Raw genomic sequence first — 18,629 nt, 5'->3', positions numbered from 1 at the left:
CTTTTGTGTTTGTGTGTGTGTGTGTGTTTGTGTATATGAACTAGCTAGATAAAAATAGACAGGCAGGCAGATGGACAGGGAGACATACGATAAGAGAAGATCCAATATGTAAATGACACCTTTGTCATAATTAAAAAGAGCCAACTTTTCTTGACACAGTTGTTAAGCAAATCACTAGCATTGCTGAATTAGTAATACAGTTGCTAAGTGAACCTGGCTTCTCCATTGACTTTACAATACAATACAATACAATACAATACAATACAATACAATACAATACAATACAATACAATACAATACAATACAATAGCAGAATTGGAAGGAACCTTGGAGGTCTTCTAGTCCAACCCCCTGACTAAGCAGGAAACCCTATACCAGCGATGGCGAACATTTTTTGGCTCTCGTGCCATAAGTGAGGGGAGCGCAGGGGGGTCGTGTGCAGGTGTGCCACACCCATAATGCAATGTGCGACCCCCAGTGCGCATGTGCGCACTAGAGACGCGACCCCCCCATTTTTGCATGCTCTTTTCACCCCCCCGGCTCCAGAGGCTTTATAGGATCATGGGGAGGGCGAAAACAGCCTCCCCCGCCCCCTGGGAAGCCCTCCCGAGTCTTCAGGGACCTTCAGGAGGCTTCCTTGAAGCCTCTGAGGCAGTCACAATGACCCTCCAAGCAAACTGGAAGTCACTTCTGGTTTGCTCGGAGGGTTGTTTTAAGCGCTTCGAAGGCTTCAGGGACCGTCAAGAGGCTTCCCTGAAACCTTCGGAGCGCTCAAAATGACCCTCTGAGCAAACCGGAAGTGCGTTCCTGAACTTCCGGTTTGCCCGTAGGGCCGGTTTTTTGCGCTCCGGAGGCTTCAGGGAAGCTCATGAAGCCTCCGGAGGGCCTCCGGGGGGGTGGGAGAGGCTTTTTTTCGCAAAAAATGGCTTTAAAAAAGAGTGAACTCACGTGCCCTGACAAATGGCTCTGTGTGCCACCCGCAGCACGCATGTCATAGGTTCGCCATCACTGCCATATACCGTTTTAGACAAATGGCTATCCAACATCTTCTTAAAGACTTCCAGTGTTGGGGCATTCACAACTTCTGGAGGCAAGCTGTTCCTCTGATTAATTGTTCTAACTGTCAGGAAATTCCTCCTCAGTTCTAAGTTGCTTCTCTCCTTCATTAGTTTCCACCCATTGCTTCTTGTTCTACCCTCAGGTGCTTTGGAGAATAGCTTGACTCCCTGTTCTTTGTGGCAGCCCCTGAGATATTGGAACACTGCTGTCAGGTCTCCCCTAGTCCTTCTTTCTATTAAACTACACATACCCAGTTCCTGCAACTATTCTTCATGTGTTTTAGCCTCCAGTCCCCTAATCATCTTTGTTGCTCTTCTCCGCACTCTGACTTTGCTTGTCAGAGGGTCACAAAAGAACGACAAAGATGACCCCGGGACATTGCAACCGTCATAAATAGGAACCAATTGCCAAGCATCCGAATTTTGATCACATGACCATGGGAATGCTCCAATGGTCGTAAGTGTGAAAAATGGTCATGTCACTTTTTTCAGTGTCTTTGGAAGCGGTCACAGAATGAATGGTTGCCAATCAAGGACCATCTGTACTTTTATTTTTCAGAGCTCCCTGCAAAATTGGTTGATCTGGCAGCGATGAACCTGACGGGGATGGTGAATGGGATGCTAAATACCGCTCTCAGAGGTAGTTTCTCATTTTATTGCTTTTTTTTACTCTTTGGTAAATCACATTCCACCAACAGACAAAGAAATAGGAAAAGAGAAAGGCATATGAGGTGAAGCCACTGGCCAAAACCCTGCTCTAACCTCTTGTCCTTACCAAGAAAATAGAGCAATAGCTATTAGACTTATATACCACTTCATAATGCTTTACAGTCCTCTTTAAGTGGTTTACAAAGTCAGCCTTTTGCTGCTGTGGCCCACCAGTGGCCAGAGGAGCTGGTGGCAGACTCGGACAGTGAAGAGGTTGGGGATGAACATGGGCTAGTCCTGGAGTCTGGGGAAGGCTCTGATGAGGGCTCTTCATCAGAGGCAGAGATAGGGCCAGGGCCGTCTGACAGTTATCAGCTGCCTTTGAGTGGGATAGCAGTGGGGCAGAAGAACAGCTGGAGCCTGTTCCTGAAGTCCGCATGCGCAAAGCTGCCAGGAGAAGGGAACAGCTAAGGAACAAGGGCTGACTTGGGAGTAAAGCCACAACTCCCCTCCCATAGGGAATAAAGAAAGGCGAAAGGGGAGGGGAGTTTGCAGGAGAGTGAAGATCTGTTCCTGACTTCTTGCCAAGTATTGTCTGCTACAGTGTGGCATTTGGAAGATATCGGCTTGGCAGCTCTCCAAGCCTGATAAAGGTCTGTAGTTGTGTAATCTCTTGAAAGACTGTTGGCTTGGACTTTGCTTGAGAGGAATTCACTTTAAAACTAAACAAAAGAGGTTTTATCGGGACGAGGAGTCTCTTCATGCTTTTGGGAAGCCTAGATCAGAACAATTGCCCCCAACCATCTAGGTCCTCATTTTACCAAATTTGGAAGGATGGACGCCTGAGTTAAACTTGGGCCAGTTGTTGTGGCTGGCCGGTTGCCAGCAGAGTTATCAGCAAAGTCTGAGTAGGAGGATGTTGAGGGAGGACCTGGGTCGGCTTTGAAGCCGTTGGAAGGCCCTGATAAGGAAACAGTATCGGAGACAGAGGCAGAGATGGGGCCTTCCGTCCTCCCCCAGGTGGAGAGGCAGCTGTCTTTGGGGTCTGAGCTGAGTGAGGGGGAGGAAAAGATGGGGCCCATCTCAGATGCGCATATGCGCAGAGAGGAAAAGAGAGTTGTCGCTAGAAACCATTAGTTTCTAGTATACACCAAGCAATTCAGATTCCTTGGTTAAACCCAATTTTGTTGGCACTACTTAACGTCTCATTTTTTGTTTATCTATGTGAATAAAAGACTGTTACTGCCCTGTTATAAAAAGGTGTTTGTTTTACTTGCGAGTAAACGTCTTATCACTATTTGCGAAACCTGGGTCAGAACACCGGTCAGGATCGAACTTCTATCTGTGGGCAGAGTTAGCCTGCAATACTGAAATTCTAACCACAGCGCCACCACAGCTTCTATATAATGTGGACCGACTCCCAAATGAATGTAAAATAGCTCTGTTATGTCTTGGCGTTTCAAAGTCAGAAATCTGATGGCATTGTTCTGACCGAGGCTTCCCGAGAGCATGAAGCAAACTCCTTGACCCGACAAAAACTCCTTTTATTAATTTACTGTGAATTCTGCTCATTCACATCCATCAAAGTATTTCAAGGGATTTACAGCCATAGGCCTTATCTAGCTTGGAGAGCTGCCAGGCCGATATCTGCAAAACTTGGCAAGGAGTTTCAGAGAGTCATGAATCAATTAAGCAAACTAATTGTCTCCTGCAAACTCCACTCCCCTTTCGCTCCTCTTTTATTTCCTCTGGGAGGGGCCACTCACTATCCACCTGTGGCCTTACTCTCAAGTCGATTCCTGTTCTTTAGTTGTTCCCTTCGTCTGGCAACTCTGTTCATGAGCACACTGGGAACAGGCTCCAGCTGTTCGTCTGCCTCACTGATGTCTGACTCTGAAGGCAGCTGATAACTGGCATACGACTCTGGCTCAAAGGTGGGTTGCTCCCAGTTTTACTACCGATTCACTTTGCATGCGCTTTGCGCCAGACATGCATTGCGTGGCAGACGCGCGCTGTGCATGCGTGCACAATGTAAATTGTTCTTTGCGCATGCGCAGAAGATTTTACAGTGAACTGTGCACACACCTGCACTACTAAACAATATGCTGGCAATGGCAGCAGCAACCAGGGAACCAGTTCAGGGGCATGGCCAGCCTACGTTGCTGCTGGTTCTGTGACCCAGGCCTAAATAGCACTACTGGTTTGGCTGAACCGGACCGAACCAGGAGCAACCCACCTTTGCTTTGGCCCCCTCTCTGCTTCTGACCCAGAGCCCTCATCAGAGCCTTCCACAGACTCCAGGACTGGCCCATGTTCCTCCCCAACCTCCTCACTGTCGGAATCTGGCGGTCCAAAACAGGCATCACCTGGAATGACAATATCTAAAGACTGCACCTGTTCCACCCGCAAGCCGCAGAAATATTTATTCACAAGCATCCTTGTATTCAAGGCATTTCCCCCAAATCTACCCAACTCTGAGTCCTACCTGTCAATTCTCCATCTCTTGCTGGGTTGCTGGCACGGCGGCATGTTTCTTCTCTAGTCTCCAGGGAGTCTAGAGAATAAATTTTGTCAGAACCTCAGGGAGTGAAATGTGTTATGGATTCCTGTGGTGGCAAAGTCTTCATGAGGCATTTTAGCAGCCATAGATAAGAGGGATAGAACATTAGTTTTCTTGCAGCTCTTTTAATTATGTGTAGGGTGATTGTTTTTAAATCGTATTTCCACAGGAACAAAAGAATTCTTCTCTTTGCTGAGTATTGTATCTTACAGTTCGTACGCCTTCCACAAGGTTTCCATTGTCCTCTACAACAGTAAGTTAATGTTAATTGGGACCCAATAGAGTTTTCGATTGTTTATATCCTGCCTTTATTATTTTTTATAAGTAATTCAAAGGGGTAAAAATCCTAATTTTCCTCTCCTCCAATTTTCCCATGACAACGATACTGGAAACTGAGTTGGGCTGGCCCAAAGTCACCCAGCTGGCTTTCATGCTTGAGGTGGAACTAGAACTCTCCATCTCCTGGTGATTGGCCCAAAACCGTCTATCCAGCTTTCGTGCCTAAAGTGGGACTAGAACTTTCCATCTCTTGGTGATTGGCCCAAAATCATCCAGCCAGTTTTCAAGCCTGAGGTGGGGCTAGAACTCTCCAGCTCCTGGTAATTGGCCCAAAATCGTCTATCCAGCTTTTGTGCCTAAAGTGGGACTAGAACTCTCCATCTCCTGGTGATTGGTCCAAAGTCACCCAGCTGGCTTTCATGCTTGAGGTGGAACTAGAACTCTCCATCTCCTGGTGATTGGCCCAAAGTTACTCAACTAGCTTTCATGCCTAAGGCAGCACTGGAACTCACTGTCTCCTGATAATCGGCACAGAGTCACCCAGCTAGCTTTCATGTCTAAAGTGGGACTAGAAGTCTCCTAGTTTTAGTCCAGCCCCATAACCACTAGACCAAACTCTCTTATTCTTTTGGTGGACAAGATTTCATGTTCCATAATATTTTATTCTTTGCAGTATCCAGCTTTAGGAACATAGATCCTACCAAGTTCTCCACCCAGTACTGCTATTGCTTAAACAACGGGACTAACGACTTAACAGGCAAGTTGTAGAATGGGAGAAATTCAAAGGAGATGTGATTTTTCAGTCTGTAGTTTCATGCAGGCCATATATGGCCACTAAGGGGTGGAAAAGTAAAAAGAAAGAAAAAAGAACGTTCTTCCTAATTGTTTCTTTCGTCTTATACCCTCAGTAAATGTTAGGATTTTTTCTTGTTAAGAATAGAATAGATTTCCGAAAACAAGACATATGACCATTAAAGTTATCAGCATTTGATTAACTGAAGTCACTCCACAATCACCCTGACCCGTGGTGGGATTCAAATCATTTAACAACCAGTTCTCTGCCCCAATGACTGGCTGGGTGGACGTGGGCATGGCCAAGGGGTGTGACAGGTAGCACTCATCCTCCTGCATCTACCTAGGAGCAAAAAGGGGCCACGGGAGCAGACTGCCACACTCCCATGCCCTGTTTTGGGCCTGGTAGGCCTCTCAGCAGCCTCCTGGGAGTCAAAATGGGGCATGTGGGGACTCCTGGAAGGGGTGGGGAAGGAAGGGGCCAGCCAGAAATTTAACAACCTGTTAGCCCAAGCCAGCTCGAACCGGCTGAATCCCACCACTGACCTTGACCATATCTTCTCCATACAATATAGATTTTCAAATGATCCTTCGGGTGGGTGGGTGGGTGGGTGGGTGGGGGGAACGTAAAGTGATAATTTATGCACAGACCTTATATGTCAGGATCATCCTACCATGGATTTAGGAGACCCAGTTTATAACCTGTTATCGAAGAAATTAAAAAAGGAGAAAAAAAACAGGTGCAGCTGGGATTTACTTCCAACAAAGGAATGCCAACATGTTTAAACAGTCTTGAAAACTTGAAAACAGATAGAAGGTTCCGAACCCTGTAAACTAATCTTTGTATTCAGTGATCCCACCACAGTCTCTTTTCCAAGGTGAAGGTAGCAGGCTTTCCCCGTAAGGTTCTATGCAAATTCTGTTTATCGCAACTTGTCGTTTAGGTTTTTGAATCCACGCTTTCTCTGCTTCGACAGCAGAAAGAAAATGGTGGCATTCCCGGTGGTCTCTGGGCGTGGCTGTTTGTCTGCAGATGTTTCGTTACCTAATTTGGTAACAACACCAACCCTGATGATATTACCTAGTCGGGTAATGAAATGTCTGCAAGCAAACATCCAAGTTCAGAGACCCTCAAGGATTCCACAGTTCAACCCTAAGCTACAGATAATGGTCTTCTGTGGGAAGAAAGGACAAAATCGGAATGTCAAAATGCTTCTCTTTACTTTCCCAGATTTTACAGCATTGCTGGTGGACATTGTGGGAAACTCCACCAGTTATCTTACTGAGATTTTCAAATCGACTTCCATTGTGTCAGGTAAACAATTGTTGCTGTCTCTTTGGCTGATCAATCCAATACCCCATTTATTCCATATGACTAGATAAAGAGGAAGAAGGGAATATAATGTTGTAGCCCAGCGGATATGGTGTCAGACTTAGATGAAGAAGAGGTTGGGGAGGAATTTAGGCCAATCCTTGAGTCTGGGGAAGGCTCTGATGGATGCTCTGCATTGGAAGCAGAGATAGAGCCAGGGACATCTGACATTTCCCAGCTGCCTTCACAGAAGTGGAGATAAGTGGGGAGGAAGAACAGCTGGGGCCTGTCCTAGACATGCGTATGCACGGAACTGTTAGGAGAGGAGAACAACTGAGGGCAAGGAGTCGACTCAGGAAGAAAGGCACATGTGGACGCCGAATGCCCCCCCCCCCCTGGCTGGGGAATAAATAGAAGGAAAGGGGAGTGGTTGTCGTAGGAGACAACAGTTCGTATTTCAGAAGATTTTGCTCATTGTGTTTTGTGTCTCAGAGACTGCTTGCCAGGACTTTATTTGCAGCTCTGTGGTGGGAAGCCTGGCAACTATCTCAAGGAACTGATAAGGTCTGTTACTGCAGTTAACTCTTTGAAGGAATCCTGCCTGGACCTTTGGGTGTCTCAATGCCATTCATTCACAGGAGATACGTAAATAAAGAGGGGTTTTTCGTGACAAGGACTCTGTTTCTTGCTTCTGCTAAGGCTGGGCCAGAACATGTAGCTTAGGAAAGAACATTGGGCTGATGAGTAAGAAGACCTCATCCCATCCATCTCTTAGCTCTCTTGGTTTCAGTTTTAGTACAGTTTTAACCATATTTTAATCCATGTAGTTTTAATGTAAGCCTGTATTGACCCGGCTCTTCAACCCCAACAAACCCTCTGAAGTTAACTCAAGGATTCCTTTATTAGAAGCACCAGCAGTCCTGGCAAAAAGTTTCTCTCTCAACGCTGGCTAACACATCTGGCTGGCCAGAAGATGAATAGTTGCCTGCCACACCTATTCATCTCCACCCTCTGCCTTTTATCCCCAGAGCTAGAGTGGGGCTTCATTAGCAGCAGTGGTTCTTCCTTCCCAAGGACCGGCCCATAGATTTCCACTGCTCTCCTCTCCTCTGCTTTTTGTGCATCAGGCACTGGACCCAGATGTTCCTCCTCTCTTTCATCAGTCACCTCCAGACCTGGGGGCTGTTGACTCTCCATCTGAGGGCTGACTGATGGCTCAGGCTCTGCCTCTCCTTCTCTCTCTCTGACACCTCCACTCCCTCTTCCCCCTTGGAGCTCACAGGTTGCCTTGATGCTGACCCTCACTCCCACCCCTCCACCTCATCTGATTTGGCTGCTGAAGGGGCTGGCAGCTGACAGGCGTCAATAAAAACCCCTTGAATTCCATGGTGGATGGCTTTCTACAATAAAATCAAGCCAGCAATCCTTCCATCCCAATCTTTGAACTGTAGAACCACTTGAAAGCAATTTCATGCCACATTTCAGGCCAAAACCTCTAACCTTTCCCCAAATCATTTTCTTTTGCATTTAAGAAACTAGGTTAAGTATTTGTTTTGTTATCCCTTGGCATTAGCAGCATTTTGATTTTAGAACCTCAGAGAGTTACGGTTTTTTTTTTTTTTAACTATTTTCTTCCCTATGAGAATTGAAAATTAGTTTCTATTTGGGTTTTAGTTCCAGTTTAAGGAACTTTAAATAAGTTAATGACATAAACTGTCTGTCAGACCTGGAAACCATCTTTTACATTGGGCCTTCATTGGGCCTGCCGCATTTTCTACTGTGGGAAAATGGGAGAGGAGATTACATGGAGTATGGGAGATATATAGTCATAATAACATTCCTTTCTCAGAGAGTCAAGGACACCTTGCCCTGCGCCTGGAGTGGTGTGACTGGGAGGCATCTTCAGTTTTGGATGGTGCTTGATTGGGCCATGTGATGGACATATGGGTGCTGGGCAGGGACTTGAACTTTCATTTGGATGGGGAAAACCTAGAAGCTTTCAGATTCGGGTTTTCCCAGATGTGTCAATATGACATGTCTAATAAAATGAAACTTTGAGGAAACTCAAGCCTCGGAGTTTTCTTTCATTGGGGGTGTTACTTGGAACCCTGACATTAACCAAAATCTGACACTGTTTTCTTTCAGTGAGCCAGAGCAATGATACGGACTGCATCTACATTTGCGTCATGTCAGGACGAATAGGTAAACTTAAGATTCTTTTTTTGTTCAGGAACTGGGTATGTCTAGTTTAATGAAAAGAAGGACTAGGGGAGACCTGATAGCAGTGTTCCAATATCTCAGGGGTTGCCACAAAGAAGAAGGAGTCAAACTATTCTCCAAGGCATCCGAAGGCAGGACAAGAAGCAATGGGTGGAAACTAATCAAGGAGAGAAGCAACTTAGAACTAAGGAGAAATTTCCTGACAGTTAGAGCAATTAATCAGTGGAACAGCTTGCCTCCAGAAGTTGTGAATGCCCCAACACTGGAAGTCTTTAAGAAGATGTTGGATAACCATTTGTCTGAAATGTTACAGAGCTTCCTGCCTGAGCAGGGGGTTGGACTAGAAGATCTCCAAGGGTTCCCTCCAACTCTCTTATTCTGTTAGCTCAATGTAAATAGGTTTTTGAGGGGAGCAGCTTATTTTGCTCCACTTGTGTTGTGGACCAATTACATCCCTTCCTGGATAGAGAGGCCCTTTGCTCGGTCATTCACCCATGGATCATCTTCCATTTGGACTATTGCAAAGAGGATCCCTTTGAAAAAATATCTGGAAGCTTAAGGGGTACAGAATGTAGCTCCATGCGCTATCTTGGGTGCTCAAAGGATGGTGCATGGAACACCTCTGCTGCATAAGCTGCATTGGGTGCCAGTTTGCTTCCAGGTCCAATTTAAGGTATTGACAATGACCTTTAAAGTCCTACCTGGCATGGACCAGGTGACCAGGTGACCCGCAGAGCTGCCTTTGCCCCATTGCATCAGCCTGTCCCACCCATTCAGGGAGGAAAGGTGTGCTGTGGATTCCATCAATGAAAGAACTCCAACTGGTAGGGCCCAAGGAAGAGACCCTTCTCTGTCATATGCCCCTTTCCTGATGAATAGCATCACCCCAGAAGTGAGGTGGGCCCCCACTGTCCTGGTCTCTCAGAAATGCTTGAAGATCTGGCTCTGCTGACTCACTTGGAGTCCACAGAGCAGCACATCATTTATCTTCTATCTTCTTCTTCTATCTTCTATCTTCTATCTTCTATCTTCTATCTTCTATCTTCTATCTTCTATCTTCTATCTTCTATCTTCTATCTTCTATCTTCTATCTTCTATCTTCTATCTTCTATCTTCTATCTTCTATCTTCTATCTTCTATCTTCTATCTTCTATCTTCTATCTTCTATCTTCTATCTTCTATCTATCTTCTATCTTCTATCTATCTTCTATCCTCTATCCTCTATCATCTTCTATCTTCCATCTTCCATTTGTCTTCCACTATCTTCTATCTTCCATCTATCCTCTATCCTCCGTGTGTGTGTGTGTGTGTGTGTGTGTGTGTGTGTGTGTGTGTGGAGGGAGGGAGGGAGGGAGGGAGGGAGGGAGAGAGAGGCAGAGAGACACACAGAGAGACAGAGAGACACACAGAGAGATATGGAGTGGTGTGGTGTGGTGGCGTAGAGGTGGAGCTCCCACCTCACAATCAGGAGGCTGTGAGTTTGATCCTAGGTAGAGGCAGATATTTCTCTCTCTGGGCACACTGAGAATATATCTGCTGAACAAAACTCTGCATTGGCGACAGGAAGGGCACCGGGCCATTAAACACTCTGCTAGCTCCATTCAGTTGTCCAGACTCCGCCCTGCAAGGGATTATGGGGTTGTTAAAAGATGATGATGATGGATATAGATATAGATATAGATATACTGTGTTAAATTCTGCAAAGTGATATTTTTTGCTCTGAATTATGGGAGTCAAAGGTTTTTCGACCCTGTCAATGCTCAGGTTCCTGCTACAGACAACCTCAGGGCAGTGGTCTAATCACTAAATATAGTAGTCACTGAACCAAAAAACAATGGCATTTTTCATCTCCCCATATTTTTTTTCCCCCATAGGCAGAAATCTTACAGATCTATGGGAAGCAATAGAGAAGTCTCCTATAGTCAACTATACATTTTCTGGTAACATATCAGATTTCTTAGGTGAGTATATGTAGTAGAACGCACTTTATTTATTTTTTATTTTATTTAGTTTGTCAAACATGTACAAGGTAACAGGTGTAAGTATGAACATGGACATGAACAAGGGAAAGGAGTACAAATAAATGGGGACTGTAGGACAGGGACGGTAGGCATGCTGGTGCGCTTATGCACGGCCCCTTTACGGACCTCTTAGGAATGGGGTGAGGTTCACGATAGACAGTTTAAGATTGAAGCTGTGAGGATTTGAGACAACGGAGTCAGGCAGAGCATTTCAGGCGTTGACCACTCTGTTGCTGAAGTCGTATTTTCTGCAATCGAGTTTGGAGCGGTTTACCTTGAGTTTGTATCTATTGTTTGCCCGAGAATTATTGAGGTTGAAGCTGAAGTAGTCATTGACAGGTAGGACGTTGTAGTGAGCAATTTTGTGTACTACACTTAGGTCAGACCTTAGCCAGCATAGTTCTAGGTTGCCCAAGCCCAAAATTTCGAGCCTGGTGATATATGGGATTCTATTGCGAGCAGAGGAGTGGAGGACTCTTCTCGTGAAATACCTCTGGACTTGTTTGATTGTATTAATGTCCGATATACAGTGTGGATTCCAGGCAGACGAGCTGTATTCGAGAACTGGTCTGGCAAAGGTTTATGTATGCCCTAGTTAGCAGTATTATGTTACCGGAGAAGAAGTCTAGAGTTACAGAGGCTTTTTCCCCGAGAGCAAAGGGACAACAGAGTTTGGAGTGTGTAGTGGGCAGGAAGAGAACAAGATCAGATCCTCCCTAGCAATTCACAAGCATACCGATACTTATTGTAGATAATCGCTTTAGTCTGGCAAGATTCTGCCTGTAAGCAAACAACTACAAAGTATGAATGAAGGCGAATATATGTGTCCCAGGATAATGTTGCAGGATCCAATCTGGATCAGTCACTGGGACCAGAGGTTTCGTCTTGCGAGCTTTCAGACTTGTGCTGGAGTCCATCTTCAGATAATTTCTCTCTAGGCTAGACTCGTGCTGAAGAAGTTCTCTTGAGGATGGGCTCCAGCATGAGAATGAAGGCTTGCAAGATGAAACCTCTAGTCCCAGTAACTGATTCAGATTGGATCCTGCAACTGTAAAGCAGCTCCTCAAAAGAATCTTAATGTGTCACTCTTAGTTCTTTGGGTCTAACATTATGTCCTGAATATGTTAATTCAGAAGAGAGAGATACTGAGCAATGAAAAAAGGGATTAGAGTAGTCCCCAGCTACATGTTCAATGTAGCCAGTTCTGACATTAGACAGAGTGAAATAACAGTCTCGTGTCATAGTTCTTGCATATCGTAAAAGATTATTACAGCTATCTCTCTTTTTAAACTACCAGGGATGTACAAAGAACCTTTTCTTTCTCAAAAGTTGAATACATTTATTTCTGTATTTTGTCATTATATTAAAGTTTATTATAAGATAAAAACACAAAAAGAAATAGCAGAAAACTAAGAGAAGGAAAAACAAGGGTCTGGAAAGAAAGAAAGAATGAATGAAAGGAAGGAAGGAGACATCTGACATTTTTCAATGCAGTAGATTACAAAAAGAATTAAAACCTCAGTTTTACATTAAAGCTTTACATTTCTCCACATTTTCAAGCCATTTCTAGCACAACAAAACCATTCCAATCATCCAAACCTAAAATTAAAATTTTCATTCCCCCCTCCACACTAGTTTGAGCAAAAAATCCAGAAGCTCAGTTTTTTTCAGTTTGACCTGAGTATTTCACAGTTCGACTCAGATGAAATAAAGTCAGAATTTTACACCAAAGTTTCTATTATTCCCCTTAGGGAGAGAAATAAGAAAACGGAATAAGGAACGAGGACAAGAAATAAGAACAAAAAACAATAAAACTGGTACCACACCAAAAATGAATATCCTGGGCTAGACATCCCTAACATTACAAAGATGATTTTGCTGTAGCAAGTTCCTCTATTTTCTGCCAGATTCCTAGAAAGTCCAAGCTTTAATCAGTAGTTCTTTGAGACTGATGGCCAACCTTTTTATGTCCCACTCTAGGTCAATATTGTGTGCCTTGGTTTCCTCTTGAAGACCTGTTCATATTTTAAAAGAACTTAGGTCCAGTAGGAGGAGCTGAAATAATTTGATTGTTGAGTATATGATAGATTGTTGTACACATGACAGATATTTTCTCACTCCTCAGAAAATATATATCCACCTTGATAAGCTGGCTGGCATGTAGCAATAGCACTTAGATTTATATACCGCTTTACAGTGGCTTACAGTCCTCTCTAAGCGGTTTACAGAGTCAGCCAATTGCCGCCAAAATCTGGGTCCTCATTTTACCCACCTCAGAAGGATGGAAGGCTGAGTCCACCTTGAGCCTGATGAGATTCGAACTGCCAAATTGCAGTCAGCTGGCAGTCAGCAGAAGTAGCCTGCAGTACTGCTCTCTAGCCACTGCGCCAGCATGGCTCAGTGTAAGTTGATTTGAACCGACTGTAAATGCAAGGATTTGTAGCCTCCATACTCACAACATGTCAATGTTCCTCAGATGCAGTCACTGTTGTTCCATACTCAATTTGGTAATAGCCATAACATTTTATCCCTCCCTCCCTCCCTCCATCTATCATCCCTCCATCCCTCACTCCTGGGCTATGGATGTTCACAAGATTGCCGATCTAATGATGGCAGAAGAATGGGAAGAGATACCTCCTGGACACAAGCTAGTGAAGCAACAGGCTAATCAATATTACATGTATTAGCAATATTACATTTTGTGGGTGGGGGGACTGAATTGTCTGCTCTTCTGTATTTTATCCTATTAACTTTTAGCCTATTGAGCACGTCAAGTGCAGGGGTGAGATTCAAAAATTTTAGCAACTGGTTCTCTGCCTGGTTGCTGGGTGGGCGTGGCCATAGTGGGCATGGCCTACTCAGCCTCCTGCGCCATGGCAAGGGAGAGGAGAGTTTTCGCCCTCCCCAGGCTCCTCAAGCCTCCAGGTGGGCAAAAATGGCCTCCCCTGGCCTTTGGAGGTCCTCTGGAGCTCGGAAATGGGCCCATCTTTGGACTTCCAGAACTTCTAGGAGGCCCATTTTTCCCCCTCCCAGAGCCCCCGTGTGGGCACTGCACTTACCTGGCATCCAAAATGGGCCATGTGGAGACTCCTGGGAGGGGAGGAGCGGGCGGGGCCAGGCAGTCCTTGCAAATACCGGTTCGGTGAATCAGATGTAAAATTAGCATTCGGTTAGCCCGAACTGGTGCGAACTGGCTGAATCCCACCCCTGTTCAAGTGTTATCCTTAGAGATCTAATAACCATGCACAGCCTTTATATACAATCATGGGGAATGTATGAGTGTGAAGCTGAAACGTATTGCACAAACAATAAACAGGTTTGACATCTTTCAGCTCCAAAGTTGCCTACCTGGACACAGACTGGTGCCTTGAAGGAAGACCTGTTGTTGACAAAACAGCCAAATTGGCTGAAGCCTGGAAAAGCAGAAGGACCAGAAGTTCCATTGGTACAAGCTTCCTGGTGGCTGAAGACCAATGCGTCCAAAGAGTCTGGTCCACCATCTGCTGAAGCAACCTTGGCAAGGTCTTCTCCTGTTTCTATAGAAATCTCCAGCACTTCATCAAGATTTCTGCCAGCGCATAGTGAGTCTGTGTAGACTATATAGTTCGTCTTCTTTTAACGACCCCATAATCCCTTGGAGGGCGGAGTCTGGTCAACTGAATGGAGCTAGCAGAGTGTTGTTATGGCTGGACGCCCTTCCAGTCACCAATGCGGAGTTTTGTCCAGCAGATATATTCTCAGTATGCCCAGAGAGAGAAATCTCTGCCTCTACCTAGGATCGAACTCACAGCCTCCTGAATGGTTTCCACCCATTGCTTCTTGTCCTGCCCTCAGGTGCTTTGGAGAATAGTTTGACTTGCATAGAAGTATATTGTATGTGAGAGCCAGTTTGGTAAAGGTGTCAACCTAGAAATCAGAAGTTTCTGAGTTTTAGCCTTGCCCTCTTAGTCTTAGGAAGGAGGCAATGGCAAACCCTTTCTGAAAAACTTTGCCAAGAAACCAGCAGGGACTTGTCTGCAGAGTCTCCAAGAATCAAATAGAGTTGAACAGAAGAACAAAAAATTGCATCTATCTCCAAAATGGCTTGCAGGATCATCTCAGGTTTAGAGGTTGTGGCTTGCAGTTAAGACCCAGCTAAGAGCATGGGTTAAAAGTGGGTTTGGTTGTATGAGTGGTTTACTGGCCAAAATGTGCCAGAACTAGCAACAGTTTATACTTTCTCTACCTTAACAACAACAACAACAACAACAACAACAACAACAACAACAACAACAACAATAATAATAATATCAGAATTAACAAATGCCGTGATGGATGTCAGAGGTCAATAGCTGTGGGCCCCTCTGATGAAGCCCATGGGCTGCAGAATGTTGCAACTTGGAGTGTCAAATGAGTATATGATAAGAGCCGTGATGGCGAACTTATGGCAAGCGTGCCACAGGTGACACATGGAGCCCTCTCTGTGGGCATGCGAGCTGTTGCCCAGCTCAGCTCCACTGTGCATGCGCGTGCGTGCTTTCTGCCGACCAGCTGATGTTCAAGTCTCTGCCACACACCTTGCAGGCCTCCCTGAAACCTCCTGGGACCAGAAATGGGGCCCGGGTGGGGAGCAGGGAGCACGGGGGTTCGGCATTCCCTCCATGCCCCATTTTTGGTCCCAGGAGGCTTCAGGGAGGCCTCAAGGCCAAAAATGGGCCATGGGGAGGGGTCACGTACATGCGCAGGAGGTGGGGGGAGCACGGGGATTGTGCACATGCACACTGTGGTCGCGTGCATGCTCAGGAGTGGAGGAGCATGGGGAGTCATGGGCATGCACAGGTGGTCGCATGCGCAGGGGGGGGGCGTATTGCATTACGGGTGTGGGTAGGCACAAGCATGCTTTCGGCACGCGAGGATAAAAAGGTTAGCCATCACTGTGGTAGAGAATATGTACTGAACTGAAAGAAAAAAGAAGAATGATCTTTCTGTGAGACTAAAAAATAGTGGGGAGACTTATAATAGACCTGAATCAAGGTGATATCGTCCGATGGCAGGGTTGGTGAAACGGGGGTACACAGACACACACAGACACACAGACACACACACCACACACACACGCACACACACACACACACACACACACACACACAGGGGAGCGCTGGAAACCCGAAAAACAGTCCCGTAGTGTGCATCAGTGGTGGGTTTCAAATTTTTTTTAGAACCTCTTCTGTAGGTGTGGCCTGCTTTGTGGGAGTGGCTTGCCAGCCATGTGACCGGGTGGGAGTGGCTTTGCCAGCCATGTGACTGAGTGGGAGTGGCTTGGCAGTCATGTGACTGGGTGGGCATGGCCAACTTGTAAAATGTGGTGAAACTCACTTAACAACGCTCTTGCTTAGCAATCAAAATGTTGGCTCAGAAACTCTGGCATTTGAAGCACGCAAGTCTTAAAGCAGTCAAGTTACAAGACCCTGGCACCCCTAACCCTTTAGGGAAAAGAACCCTAGGGGTGTTCAAACTTGACAGTTTTAAGACTTGTGGACTTCAACTCCCAGAATTCCTCCTCCAGTCATGTTGGCTCAGAAACTTTGGCATTGAAGCATGCAAGTCTTAAAGCTGTCAAGTTACAAGACCCTTGCACCTCTAACCCTTTAGAAAGAAAACCCCCAGGGGTGTTCAAACTTGACAGCTTTAAGATTTGTGGACTTCAACTCCCGAATTCCTCCTCTCGCTCTTCATCTTGATGATGTGCGGACGGGCGGGGGGAGGGAGCTGGAACCGGTTCTAAACGGCACTGTAGATTTTTGGAACCCCTTCTATAGAAGAGGTTAGAACTGGCAGGAACCCACCCCTAGTGTGCATGCACGTCCTGGGAAGCAGAGCTTGCAGTTTCCAGCGTGTGCATGTGCACTGGTCACCTGGTCTTCCGATTTCTGATGTGCATGCGGCCCTGGGAGCTGCTTTTCCGGTTTCCAGCTCTCCCGCATGTGTGAAAACCAGCTGGCCACACCAGAATCCGGAAGAGCAACGGGTGATGGCTAGCATGCCAGGAGAGATGGCTCTGCATGCCACTTCCGCCCCACATGCCATAGGTTTGCAGTCCTATGGAGTTGAGTTAAGGAAGAGGGCAGAACAAGAAGCGATGGGTGGAAACTAATCAAGGAGAGGAGCAACTTAGAACAGAGGAGAAATTTCCTGACAGTGAGAACAATTAATCAGTGGAACAGAAGTTGCCTCCAGAAGTTGTGAATGCCCCAACACTGGAAGTCTTTAAGAAGATGTTGGATAGCCATTTGTCTGAAACGGTATAGGGTTTCCTGCCTAGGCAGGGGGTTGGACTAGAAGACCTCCAAGGTCCCTTCCAACTCTGCTATTGTATTGTATTGAATAAGATTGGCAGGGAAGTGTATGTTTGATTGCAATAGAACCATTCATTCAGACCAATGAATCCTCTTCTCTCCCAAGAAAGTTACCAAGCATAAAAGCACCACATTTTACTCCAGGAGCTGCAGATCTCTTAAGGTGGATCATAAATGTTCCACATTAGAAGCTTCGTTGGTGTACATACTTTTCTTTCTTTTTTCTTCCAGCCCCAAGGATACCTTTACAAGCTAAGACCATTGTTGTGAAAGAGGATGGAACGGTCCCACGACAGTTCACAATATGGCAAAACTCTGCTACTCGGAAACGTTCTCCTGGTCCTTCTCCCCAGATGTCATCTTGGTTGCAGACAAATGCTTCGACGGGATGGGCCATTTCTCCTACTCAACCATCCCCAGCTCCTTTGATCCAATCAGACTTTCTGTCTTTGACCCGGCCAGCACCAAGTGAGTATTCAAAGTCTGGAAATATTCAGCATTTCAGCTCTCTTGTTCCTTTCCTTTCCTTTCTCCTTTCCTTTCCTTTCCATTCACTTTCTTTTCTCCTTCCCATTTCCCTTTCCATTTCCTTTCCACTTCCTTTCCTTTCCTTCTTTCCCTTTTTTGTATCTTTGAGTCATTATTGACCCCTGGCAACTGATTGGACAAATCCTGTTCTGATCTAGGCTTCCTGAGAAAGCATAAATCACAATCTTAGTCTCCCAAACTCTCTTTTATTTATTTATACGGCTGTGAATTATGGTCATTCACAGCCCATAATGATTCACAAACACTCTGTGAAGAGTCCGAAAGATGTATGCCACAATCTATCAGGGCAATGCTGATAAGCACCCACCTTTATCTCCCTTGAAACGCTGCCAGAGATCTAATTTCCAATTAGTTTTGCAAGGCCAAAGGTAGCACAGAGTCAAACAGAACTTCTCAGAACTTGAACAGATCAGATGAACAAATTGCTTCCTGTGAAAGTTCATGTCTGTTTGCTCCTCTTTTATGTCTTTTTGGGGAGGGGGCAAGCATCTCCAAGCCTTACTCCCAAGTCACCCCTTTTTTCTTAATTGTTCTTGCCTTCTGGCAGCTCTGCACATGCACACACTGGGAACAGGCTCCTACTGTTCTTCTGCCTCACTGATGTCAGACTCCTGAGGCTCTGGAGACAGCACATAACTACCAGATGGCCTTGGCCCCCTCTCTGCCTCCGACACAGAGCCCTCATCAGAGCCTTCCCCAGATTCCAGGACTGGCCCATGTTCCTCCCAAACCTCCTCATTGTCCGACTCTGCTGCCAGCTCCACAGACCACCGGTGGACCACAAGTCCCTGAAATTTTCTTAGCAGTATTTTTGGAAGTGGTTTGTCATTGCTTGCTTCCTAGTGTTAAGAGAGA

The 18,629-nt window shown here is 45.8% G+C and overlaps 1 protein-coding gene across 1 annotated transcript in view; it reads left to right on the top strand.

Annotated features, from left to right (window-relative positions):
- The window catches only part of HHLA1 (HHLA1 neighbor of OC90), a 74,472-nt gene that overhangs the window by 17,091 nt on the left and 38,752 nt on the right, over nt 1-18,629 (top strand). The window contains exons 4-11 of the mRNA XM_081952236.1: nt 1,618-1,698; nt 4,436-4,519; nt 5,219-5,302; nt 6,569-6,652; nt 8,795-8,851; nt 10,744-10,830; nt 14,223-14,471; nt 17,457-17,693. Of these exons, the coding sequence (XP_081808362.1) occupies nt 1,618-1,698; nt 4,436-4,519; nt 5,219-5,302; nt 6,569-6,652; nt 8,795-8,851; nt 10,744-10,830; nt 14,223-14,471; nt 17,457-17,693 (963 nt within the window). The remainder of the gene's footprint in view (nt 1-1,617; nt 1,699-4,435; nt 4,520-5,218; nt 5,303-6,568; nt 6,653-8,794; nt 8,852-10,743; nt 10,831-14,222; nt 14,472-17,456; nt 17,694-18,629) is intronic.

This window comes from Natrix helvetica (genome assembly GCF_964273705.1).
Source record: "Natrix helvetica genome assembly, chromosome: 4".
In the NCBI taxonomy this organism is placed as follows: domain Eukaryota; kingdom Metazoa; phylum Chordata; class Lepidosauria; order Squamata; family Natricidae; genus Natrix; species Natrix helvetica.
The sequence above is the reverse complement of the archived record's forward strand: the minus strand, read 5'-3'. Positions and strand labels throughout refer to the sequence as shown.